At 38.3% G+C, this 13075-nt stretch overlaps 1 protein-coding gene across 1 annotated transcript in view; it reads left to right on the top strand.

Annotated features, from left to right (window-relative positions):
* The first annotated feature begins 329 nt into the window (after positions 1-329).
* cacng3b (calcium channel, voltage-dependent, gamma subunit 3b) overlaps positions 330-13075 on the top strand; it is a 33911-nt gene continuing 21165 nt past the window's right edge. Inside the window, exon 1 of the mRNA XM_079891428.1 lies at positions 330-1410. Coding sequence (XP_079747554.1) covers positions 1200-1410 — 211 coding nt within the window. The 5' untranslated portion in view covers positions 330-1199. The remainder of the gene's footprint in view (positions 1411-13075) is intronic.

The raw sequence follows: 13075 nt of genomic DNA, 5'->3' as shown, positions 1-13075 counted from the left end.
GCTGTTTCGCGCTCCAAATTCAGAATAATCTGAACCTATCATTATAATCTGAAAGAACCTTTTTATTTTTACACCCAACCCTATTCAAAAATAATTAAATAAAAAAAGCAAACAAAAAAAGGTCAATGGAAGTCGTGCAACTTTTAATTGTACTGTCATCATATCCCTAAGAATCCAAATTATCCAGTGATCTATAAAATTCTACAGAATTGCCCATATGAAGGTCTCCATGGAGGAAATCATCGAAAATGTCTGTGGCTCTTTAAGGACGTTCCTGTTCTCCAGGGTCCGATTTTTCATGCATCGCTTCTTACCCATATCTTTGCATATGAAGGCCTTAAGTAGCACATTGGTTGAGCCAGGGGCGCTGTGCGGGGAGAAACTCTGAGATTAGACGAGAGGCTTCGTCCATTCAGCGCGGACAGCAGCAGCCAGCGCGCTCCCTCTGTGGGCGGTGTTTCAAACCAGCGGATTCGGGAGGAACGTGGGAGCTGTCATTGCTGTAAAACACATTTGCGGGCACCAGCATCACCGTTGACAGCAATTACAAGTGCTGGGATTATGTTCATTTAAACGACTACTTATTGATAGGGTGCCTTCATAACATGCTGCTCCATGTGTAATCCAATGTATTTTTTTTAATTCGCCAGATCTGAAGGGGCATTTTGGAGAGACAAGCTGATCATGAAGTGGGATATTTTACTCTTCTCTTGTCTTTTAGAGAAAAATACCGGATGCATCCGTTGAACGAAGGTATTTTCCGCTGGATTAACAAGGGACAGTATTTTTGATACTTAATCTCCGTGCATAGATCTATTGGCGTTTACGGGAAACAACGATGTTTTTATGAAGTCACAGGCGAAACATCGTGTCATTCGTTTAGCCTAGTACCTCAATTGCAAAATGCTGTGGTGCTGATGAGAGACTGTTCCTCGATAACAGTTTGTTTTTTTCACAACCCAGAATGAGAAACAAATAGCTCTCCGTTTAAGCGATGGAAACACTGTGAGGCTTCTACTGAACTTGAGAAGCAGCAACAGCGACTGCAACAGTCTCGACACCCCAGAAATCAACACATAATAATGGTATGAGCTTCTGAAGTCGATTGGAGCATGGAGTCCGCACACCAGGCAGGCTAGGAGGTTTTGCGAGACACGCTAAGAACCTTGTATTGACCCCCCATCCTGAAATGAGGCAAAATGTTGATGTGTGACAGAGGAGTCCAAATGCTCATCACTACAGTGGGCGCTTTCGCCGCGTTCAGCCTGATGACTATCGCTGTGGGAACGGACTATTGGCTGTACTCACGAGGAGTGTGCCGGGTCAAAAGTAATAACGAGAACGAGACGAGCAGGAAGAATGAGGAAGTCATGACCCATTCAGGGCTCTGGAGAACCTGCTGTCTGGAAGGTAAGACGTTTTGTGTGTAAGTCCAACTTATGTGCTATCTATCTATCTATCTATCTATCTATCTATCTATCTATCTATCTATCTATCTATCTGTCTATCTATCTATCTATCTATCTAAATATTCTAGTATAGACTATAGCTTTTCTAGTATATACCACTGGTCATTCTATCACTGATGATTAAACTGAGTTTTATTTAATGTGACATACTGGAAGCACTACTAACCTCAATCTATCACCAGTATTTACTTTTATACTACAATATTTACAACTGTTAACTGCTGTTAACTACAACTGCTACAATATCCTAACTGTTTAAATGAATTGAAGGCTTTTTGATGCTATTTTCCCACAGTCACAAATTGAGTATTTTAAATAGGCAGCATGATGATTGCAGCTGTCATATAACCAATAGATCAGGGCTAAATTGTCTAATTACTCGCTTGTCAATCCAAAATAAGATGGGCAGTCATATTGATTACTTTATATTGCAGTTCAATAAAATCACTTTATTCTACAAAGTATAAATCTCTCAGTATTGCAAGCTGTTGACACAGAATACCTGGCAATTGCTGTTGGTGTCTGCCTGAGTGCAAGATTATTACCAATATTACCAAATATATTTATTCTCTCATGAAGCTGTGATCAGCCACACCGTTCTGTCAATCAATGTGCTCTGAATGATAGTGAACAGCCTGTTGTACCACCTCACACACAAAGCAGCTTTAAAGGGCTTTTTGAGGGGAAATAAAAGTCAATTCAAACTAGAAGCCCACAGCCTTACATAAGTACAGTGAGCTCAACAAAACACCCAATGGAGTTTAAAACATACCCTGTAATTCAAATGTACATCACATACCCCTAAAACATGATGATGACTTGTTCTTTTTGATTATCCTCTTCCTCTATTTTCCTAATTTTTCTCCTTATCTTCCCTCTCTTTCCTTGCCTTTGTCCTCTGGATGGATTCATTCTAATTCCATGCAGTTTAGTTTTTGGCAGCCCTGACACTGCTTGACTGGGAGCGAAATAATGTACTTCATAATGTCTTTTCAAACTTTGATTAATCTCCTGCCCCAGGGAACTCAGAGAGGTGACATGACTGCAGTGTGATGGGAAGATCCTCATCTTTAATTGAAAGGGATGGGCGCAATCCAATAGATGTGACCATGGCAGATTACACAAATCCAGTGATTGACTTTTCAGTATTAATTTAATTGAAGTGTATGTCACTGTCACCCAGTGCACAGATACCCACAGCCATATTTGATCCACTTTAAATCTCAAAAAGATTCTCATGATTTATTTGCTTAATATCAATGAGGGATTGATCCGTCTAAGTAGAAACCTATCACTCTGAGTCATGGTCTATGCTTGTCTGGACATAAATCTTTGAGGAAGGTAATAATGAGGCTTTCTGCTGGACAAGACTACATGACCAGCCTCTCTGAATATAACCTTCAAGTGTTGGGTAGGCTCTACAGCCACTTACTTCAGCATGTTTCTCCATGCATGACAGCTTTGCTTTGCCTGTTGATGTTGTTCACAATCATCATGGAACCACCATTGACCCTTTTTACTTTCTTAATGCACATTTCTGGTCTCACTGTGAATGATTCATCAGTGGATATTATTTCATAGATTTTTTGTAATCTTTACTCAAAATATCTTTTTTTTTTACTCTTTCTGGAAGCATCATCTAGACCAGGCAGCCTATTTGATCATGTTAACCAATAGCAAAATAGGTATTTAGACACATTTTAGCGATTCTTTCTGGTATTTAAACACCCACTTTTCACAATCCAATAGTATTTCTTCCTCAGAAAGGTGTTAAATTCTGAAATAAAAAGGGTTGTGAATGTCATTTCAGATGACTTTAAATATTTATCTTCACTTACTGTTCTTAAAAGATTTGGCCTCTTTGTGATTATTGGTCTTGTGTTTGTGATAGTGCAACCAAAAATGTAAAGTTCTCTCATCATTTATTCACCCTCATGATGTTCTTCAGCTGAACACAAAATAAGATATTTTGTAGAAGAACTTTGTTTTTGAGCATGCAATGAAAGTCAGTGTGGTCTAAAACAACATTGGACCCCTTGGACTTTCACTGACTGGACAAAAAACACTGGGGCATTTCTCAAAATATCTTCTTTTGTGTTCCACCAAGAAAGTCATACAAGTTTGAAATGACATGCGGGCGAGTAAATGATGTCATAACTTAAATTTTTGGGTGAACTATCCCTTTGATGATGATAGTTTGGATGCTTAGAATTTTAGGCTAAAGCATCAAGAGAGACGTTTCAACTTTGAAAAAGACTGTACTACAGCTGTAGGATTGGAAGTGCATTTGTTGAATAGCTATGATTGAGACATTAGTGTTAAGGGGGTGTAAGTCGATGTTTGTTTGTGTTTTTAGTAGTCTGTCAGGTCATCTTTTTCTTCAGCCTCCTTACATGTCCAGCAGCCAGATGTGTTAAACGATCTGGGAGGAGTTCGTCAAGTACAGCTCTGTGTGCCAATATGTAAATGATTGTCTCTGCAGGACGCCAAAACAGCAAGTACTGATCGAAACTTCCTGGAAAAGCTGTGAACTGAAGTGCGACTTGAATTTGATGGGCCATAAAATTCACTTAAGATCATGATTTCTACCACGTAATTACAGTTTAAATGCCGAAGGCTGAAGGTACTGTCATATATTTAAAGCAAACAACATATCAGACTATTAGAATTCATATGAATAATATGAATCAGCGTGAGGATGTGATTCACTGCACACTGTTGCAATTTTTATTGAAACGGTTACCAAAAGGCATGACTTTATTAACCCTTGTGTTCTTTGGAAATTATACTTATTATTTTTTGTATGGGTTCACATGTTCTGGATCAGTAAGGTTTCTTTATTTTTATTATTTATAATCAAGTATGCATTAAATTGACCGTAAGTGACAGTAAAGACATTTATAATGAACTTTCTGTTCATCAAAGAATCCTGAAAAAAGAGAATCACGGTTTTCACAAAAATATTAAACAGCACAACTGTTTTCAACATTGATGATAATAAGAAGAAATGTTTCTTGAACATCAAATCATCATATTATAATGATTTCTGAAGGATCATGTGGCACTGAGGACTGGAGTAATGATGATGCCGAAAATTCAGCTTTGCATCACAGGAATAAATTACATTTTAAAGTATATTCAAAAATAATTTTAAATTGTAATAATATTTCACAATATAACTATTTTTTTACAGATTTTTTTATTAAATAAATGCAGTCTTTCAAAATGTTAAAAATTCAAAATGAACCTTTCAGAATTACTTTCATGTGCTCCTCTAGTCAAATCAATAACCCAGTCAGCAGATAATTTTAAAACCAGCCGTCTGTTTACTAAAGTACAGTAGTACAGTTTAGTCATGCAATTATTAGATATGACTAGTATTAATTCCAGCAATTCTAGTAAGAAAAAAATCAAAAACAAAACAAATCACAACTGTATGTGTACAGTTTCAGAAAATCCATTACATTTAATCATGGTTTATATCTTATGTCTGTGAGACCAAAACAGGAGTGATATAACAATTTTCATTGAGGAAAGCTTTTCTGTGTTTATGATCAATTTTCATAAGATAGGAAAAGTCACGATGTATCAACCTGATGCTCAAATATATTAAGTATATTTTTCAAGCTATTAAAAATGCCTTGAGGCCTGCCAAACAGAACATGAGGGTTAAATGTATGGCTTGTTGCATCACATGTCATCATAGGGAGGCACATTAGCGGTTATGCACGTAATAATAAGGGAATGCTCCGGTGGAATTCAACACGGGTTCATTTGCTGAATGGAGGTGTAAGATTAATGCAGTACGTCCTCAAGTGCAGGTGGATCTCAGGGGAACAGTTTGGCCTTGCTCAGGATAAATGATGACCTGGTAACTGAGGTGGGGAGGGAAGGGGGAGAGAGAGGCAAAGCAGGGAGTGATGAAGAGGGACTCTTCCTTCCAAATGTGCACCCAAGCAAAGCCTGTCTCATACACTCTCATCACGCACACACATCTCCTTGGAAACCAGCCGCTCCCGTCTGCGATATAGGCCTACTGCTCTATCTCCATACCTTCCCCCATCCTCAACCCTGTTTCCCATCCGCCTCCTCCTCCTCCTCCCCTTGTTCACCAAGGCTTTGGAAAAACGGAAATACGGAAAGCATGATATGCTGCCCAGCCATCACACGGCATTTCAAACATGTGTCAAACATGCATGGGGAGATGCGCACGCACCAGTGTACATATCCTCAAACGGACAATGTGATTGGCTCGTTGGGATGTGAACATACCACTGTACCTCATAACCACTTACACTGCCACTCGGGACACTCCGCAGGCATGGGGCCCTGTGTTTTTGCCTTTTTAATGTGCACTAAAGGTGCGAGTGAGGGCTGTTAGACTGGGAACAAAAGGTTGGGTTAAAACACACGGCTACAGTGGACTTCATTTATTATTGCTCTACTAATGGAAGAAACTTGTCAGCACTTTGCAGTACATTGTGGAAATACACTTTTTATCTATACGCTAGCAGAATTTTTTTTTGGTGGCAATTTAAATGAGCAGAAGAAATTAATAATGAATGTTTCTTTGTGTTAAAGCCCAGTCAGTATAACAGTCAGATATGCTTTCACCATTTTCATTTAGTGCCTCTAACATGAGCTCCTACATATCTTTGTGTACAGACTTATGCGTGTGAAGAAAATTCCTGATTTTAAATGACAACAAGTAAGCAGCCTATACTTTCTGGTGAAGTATGTAAGCGATAATGCACTCCGCCCCAAGTCGGGGTTTATTTTTTTGCAATAATGATCAACTGGCTGTACATTAATATGGCCACTCGTCAATAAATAAATATGTGGGCATTAAATATTGATTTGAGTTGAAATTTTTCTTATAATTTTACTTGTAAATTATCTTTAAGCTTTTCGATTTAGTTCACTACAATGCACAAAACAATCGTATAAAAGTATATAGAGTGTTGCCTATTAGGAAATCTCTGACTGCTGTGAATGACCAATCAGAATTAAGTATTCCAAAGAGCACTGGGTCTCGAACACTAATAATTCTGTGGATTATGTAGAAGAAAAGTTTCTGTCTAATTCACAACATGTGTGTATGCACATTAATTTGTTCTTAACCTTGTTCTAATGTTAAAGAATTTAAATAAGCAAATTGTACCCAAAGTTATTTGCATTGTGTGTATAAAACATGCCCAAACCATGTCCATATAAGGGCTTTCCACACAACCTACGTATTTGTATATATACACTTAATATTTCTATAGTGATTTTTGCATACATGTGGTTTCAGTTGTTCCTACATTTTTTTTTCTCGTAAATTTAGAATATATTTTTCTGTGAAAGTTATTGATGAATCATGATATGAGACCCCCATGTCTATTCCAGTCTATTGTCTATGGCAGATGGAAACTCTGTTTTCGGAGTGTACGGCATTGAACGAATTGCTGAAAATACAGTGTGCCCACCATGCACTTTGACTATTATGTTTAAGAACAGAATTTTTGCACTTTGTATAGGCTGGGCTTCTGAAACGTTTAGCAACCAATGTATTAATATCTAACGCCATGCAAAATCAATACAGTATTGATGCTACTTTATCCCTCCGTGACAGTGTGTTGATTTGATGTGGTGGGTACATGGCGTCCTGTGAAGCCGGCAGGAGAATGTGGACCATAGTGAGTCACTGCTGTTCCAGGCTCCTGCCTGTGATGCTGCCTCTGCCCCTGGCTGCGATGACCTTTGTGAGGCAAATTACTCTTGATAGATCCTCTAACAGCATTGGTTAAGCTTGCAAAAATAGCTCCCTGCGTCTCCTCCCCATCTCAGAGGCTCAGCGACCAGAGATAACACGGCCGGCCCCCACTCCTGTGGGTCTGAGCCCGAGCTATAGGAAGTGAGGCTGCGGTGTGAACCCGTCACTCTGGTCTGCATTCATACGGGGCTGCGTCAAATTTTGTGAGAATGCGTTTTGGGTTAACTTTAATTACCCTTTCAAAAGCTGCACAATCAGTCATGCTTTAGTCTCAAAGGTAGCAGAACACTGATCAAAGACTGGTGACACATAACTGGGTTTGCATCAAGGAGGATAGATTATATTTATATATGTGCTGTTATTTGAAAGCCATTTACTTTTAGTTTTATGGATGTCGCCAGGTCCTCTTATGACCCCAACCACTTTCTTTTGGACACTTGCCCACTGTATACTGTACATAAACACGCACACATATTCACAGAGACCTGCCAGAGATACTAAGTGGCTCACATTATCTTGAGATGGAAATGCCAAGGCTAGGATGGATTTCGTATTGGTTACGGTGAAAGGGGGAGCGCGGAATAAAGTAAGAGACTGTATTATATTGATGAGAGGGACAGGGTGCCAGGAGAAAGCAGGCCTGAAAAATCTGTGTGTGCAAACACTTTTCAATGAGTGTTGATTTAGGTGATAACAGGGCTTCTGAGAATGCGTTGCTGGCAATCCATCTTTGTGTGTGTGGCCCATTTGCTCTGCCACTAGTTCTGTAACTTTGTTATCACTCACAAAGGAGAATGTCAAAGTGAGGTGTTTAAATTCATTAATCAATATTTTTCATAAATTTGATAGACATAAATATATGCTGCTCACAAACACTTACTTGTATGATTGTTACTGTGTTCTAAGTATATAAATACTTTTGCGAAGTTCAGAGATGCTTGTATGGGTTCCATATCAATTATCAGCTGATATTAGAGATTTTTTATGTAATTTATTGGTATCGGCCAATTTTGGATATTTTGGGCCAGAGTTACTAAACGGCAAGTTTGCACGAGAGCGCAATCCCATAAAAGCGCTGATGGAAGTGGAAATTTATGCAGTGATTTACTGACGATGCGTACATTAAAGAACACAGACGAGGCTGGATCATTTGCATAATGATCAACGCAATCTACCAAGAGCAGCGCAAATTAGTGTCTGGTTTAAGACATGCTTTTTTGGACAGTAAATAATGGCGCAAATACCAGTAAATTGACTTGCGCAAACCTTAGTAAATCACCTTGCAGGATTCATTTAACACTCTCCTCCCATAAATGTTGCATCTGAAAGGGAAACTCTTACAATTGCATATGCAATTAGGTTAGCCGCAAAAATAACCCTGTCCACGCCTTTTCAGTGCTAATTTTTCACTGCGTGTCTTTAGTAAATCCTGACAGTAGTATTTAAACACTAAAAGAGGGTTTGCACTGGCGCAAGCTGTTAGTAAATCTGGCCCTAAATATTGTAATATTTAATATTTTTGTTCTTGCATTTTTTTGTCCTTTTAATCTTTTTTTTACATTTAGATTATCTTTGCCATCATGTACACTGAAAAAAATGATTTGTTGAATTTAATAATAATAAAAAAAAAATTTAGCTACATTTAAACAAATGCATTAAGTTGAACTTATGAAATGTAGCTAAAATCAATTGTGTGCAACCACTTACCATAATTTTTTTTTTTTATTAATTTCAACAAATCATTTTTTAGTTAATCTCTAAAAATACTTAACACTGTTAAACATAATCTTTAGCAAAGATTTTTCATACTCTACATTGTAATGATGTGATGTCTAAATTCACAATTTGTTTAGTTTTGTTTTGTTTTATTTTTTGGTTATTAAGACTAATTGTTTGAATTTTGGCCATTTATTGATTATGAGTCATAACATAATAATTATTGGCTTATCACAGTATTATTGTTGAGAACTTGCATATTGGTGCAATCCTGTTTTTCACACAAATTTCACTCTAATGTATTTACTTCACTATCAAAGGCATGCAATTGTTCCTATTGCAAACGATTCATCTGTGGTTTTTATTTAAAAAATTATAACTTGATCTTCTGGTAAAACGGTAGACTTCTCTCTGGTGATGTCTCCGGACTTATTGTGTAAATTATTTACTTAAACCCTGCCTCTATCTTACAATCGACTGCAAGCTCACATTCAGCTGTTCTGATGGCATCCAATCAACAACCAATGGACAGAACCAAGTCCCCACCATAAATTTTTTTTTTTTCGATAATCCAATTCACTCAGATGTACATCAAAATACGAAAGAAAAGATCTGCCGCTATTTCCGTGTCATGACTACATTGATATTGAAACACTAGGTCTACGACAAAAGTAAAATAACAAAATCTACATGAAAGGCACTTGTGAAAAGTTTCCATGATAGTTTTTATGCGAAATGTGTTAAGTTAAAATCTGTTTCTAGTTTGAAGATCTAGTATGAAAAAAAAAATACCCTTGGGACATAAAGGTGCCAGTAGTTGAAGAAACACTCATAAAAGACTGTATGCATGCCCACACAATTGTTATATCTAAATGCTTAGCTTTATCTGACACTAACAACAATAGGTCCGGCAGTCCAAAGATCCTATGCGGTGTCAAACACAGACTTTCACACTCCTTGGGCAAACATTGATTGTGTTGGCCTCTGGGGTGTTTCTCTTAATGTACTTAGAGCTCAATAGTCTCGCTATAGCTCTTCAAAGTAGCAACCACACCGGCCTGTCTGCACAAGTCACCGAGAAAATTATTGTGGCTTTGGCAATGAGTAAGTGTCTTCAATATCTGCAGCATGTCCACCTGCGGGGGTTCATAAGCTCACCGCCGAACAATAGTTATGGCTGTGTCCCTGTTTTTATGAGCTATCCGTCTTGTGTTTCTGCGATCTCCTGGAGTATTGTGATTAGGAAGCCTGCTGAAAAAGCCGTGTTCCTCCCCTATGTTATTAAGTGCCGTTATCTCCCTTAAGCCCCGGTTGTTTACTCACTTGCATCCACTCATGTGGAACAGTTTTTGGCACATTGCATGTAGATGTCCAGCACTATTCCCGAGCTTTTGTATGTTACGTATTTTATTAGGGATAATAAGAAAGCAAAGGGATCAGGGAGGGATAGAACTGAATATTGATGTGTATGTGTCGACTGCACCTCTGCGTGAATACGGGCAGCGCTGCTAGAGAGTGAACAAGCCAAATAAGTCCATTAAACTCGATGTTGGCCCGCGCCTGAGGAGACCCCTCTGTGGAGAATGGGCTGGCAGGAACCTTTGGCTGGCTTGCACAGGCAGCTTCTTCCTTTTCATGGAAAACTAAATCAAGCACATTGGCTCTGAATAATAGCCATGAGATGAAGACCATTCGATGTGTGTCAGAAAAAATGTGCTTTCACAGCAATCACAGCATCTGAATTGGCTGCTGTCGGATTCACATGTATGTACCAGCTGGCTTCCCTTACAAAAAATAAGTAAACTTATTTTTACTACTGTATACTTATTAGTATACTTATTATTACTACTGTTAATTTAAGTGTAACAGTAGTAAACTTTGAGTACAGTAGAATTTTTACTACTGTGTACTTATTAGTATACTGAGTATACTTACTATTACTACTGTTACTTTAAGTGTAACAGTATTAAACTTTGAGTCCACAATTAAGTTTTTCGTTTGTGTTGCAACTATACTATGAATGGACTTAAAGGTATACTGATAGTTTACTAGTCAAGTCTAGTCTAGTACTTGTAGCACATTTTTTAGTTTATGAAAGTACACTTTGAAGTGTTCTCTCGGTAAACTAGTTTTGTAGTTTTATACTGCTGCAAGTATACTTGTAAGTTTTCTTAAGTGAACATAACGTCATAATGATAGTTTACTATTTATATATTATTTTTGCACTTTAAGTATACTGCTATGTTCCTAAATAGGTATCCTATTTAGATGTTTAATGTTTGATGATCGCTTTATTTTACATTTTCATAAGCAATCTTCTATCACATGTTTCTGCTTCTTCTTTTGTTGCGGAGATTCTGTACCATTTTAGAAGATGCATAATAGCGCCCCCTACCGTATAACAGTGAAAACATGGATAGACGGAAAATTCAGTCAATAGCGGGGAACGAGTAAATAGATTATGGACCCTATCTTGCACCCAGCGCAATTGACTTTGTACACCGATGCATGTATCATTCCTATTTTGCACCCGATGCACAGCGGACTTTTCCCTCCACAGACGCACGTTGGTAAACTAGGAAATGCATTTGCGCTCCCGGGGGCGATTCAGCTCAAAGAGGAGGCGTGTTCCGGCGCAAACGTTCCCTGATGCTATTTTGCAGGTTTAGAAAACAATTCCGCCACTGACCAGGAAAAACCTAGTCTAAAGTCAGTGGCGCGTTGCGCATGTTATTCAGATGCTATTTTAAGGGTGCATGCTTGGCCATAATCAATGTAGTGTGTGCACAACACGCATACACTTTGATTCTCTCATCTACACAGAAGCAGCAGTTTTCATTTTTGCAACTCATACATTATTACATGGAAAAATATTAACACACGAGGGAAATCATTGTTGTGTCCATAAAGATGTGAAAAAATAGGCATACATCTAGCTTACACATTTACCCAAATTATTATACGCCTGTTTAACCGAAGCCAATTTGGGTGGGTTTCTCCATCCTCATACAACGTCACTTCTCTGTCTTTTACGTCCCTGACGAGAACGTCGGTCTCCTCGGCTGTGAACCGCTCCTGGCGTGCGCCTGGCAAATCCGCCGTTATAATAGCAATCCGCCATGGAACAAGCATGCCTGCTCTTAAAGGGAATGTGAGATGTTGCTCTGATTGGTTTATTTCACATTACGCCCAAACCACACCTATGAATAATGAAGCTACTTCAGACCAACCCATTTTAGATTTGCGTCGGGCGCAAGAGTCATTTATCCCGCCGGTATAATAGCAACAGCGCCCAAGACCCGCCCACAAACTTACTTGTGTTTCACGCTTGATACTTGCGTTTCAGATCGTTAAAATAGGGCACTATAAGTAGGGTAGGGTCCTATGAACACTACCAGTGGCTGTAGTCTACACAAAAATGTAGATATTCAGAATTAGGAACAAATCTGTTTTCTTTATAAATCAGTATTCTCAAATTTAAATTTATAAGACAGTATGTCAAACTTTGTGAAAAAAGTATTTAGTAGGCTACTCAATAAAAAGAGTAAACACTACAAACCAAGTATACTTTGAGTACCTAATTATACTTTTAAGTATATCTCGATCAAAAGATTAAGTATATAGACCAAAAATACTTAGACTTTTCTGTCAGTATAAGTACAAGTATACTTAAGTGCAATTTTAAGTATATTTCTGCGAAGTACACAAAAAGTAGACTGAAAGACTGAAATCTTATTTTTAGTTTAAAAGAAGTATACTAATAGCACACTTGAATAAACTTTTTTGTCATAAGGGTTTGAGTCCTTCCCATACTTCCTGTAAACTTCAGCAGAACACTTCTCATCCCTCGGATCAGGCTCCGATGGTGTAGGGCAAACATTTATCGGCCGAACATACGGCCTTTTAGGATTAGCTCCCACACAAAATGTGTTCACTTTCATGGTTCTGCTGTCTTGTTTTGCACAGTAAGCCCAAATATTCATGAGCTTGGTCTTTGGCAACCAAAAGACAAGATGGTCTCATTGAATTACAAATCGGGAGCGCAGCCCACTTTAGATGAATACTGTCATTCCTCTGTCAAAGCACTTTGGCCTTTCTGGGGTGAGTTAGCAGTCTGCTACCCAACAAACTGGCA

The sequence above is a fragment of the Squalius cephalus genome, assembly GCF_949319135.1.
Source record: "Squalius cephalus genome assembly, chromosome: 1".
Classification (NCBI taxonomy): Eukaryota; Metazoa; Chordata; class Actinopteri; order Cypriniformes; family Leuciscidae; genus Squalius; species Squalius cephalus.
The sequence above is the reverse complement of the archived record's forward strand: the minus strand, read 5'-3'. Positions and strand labels throughout refer to the sequence as shown.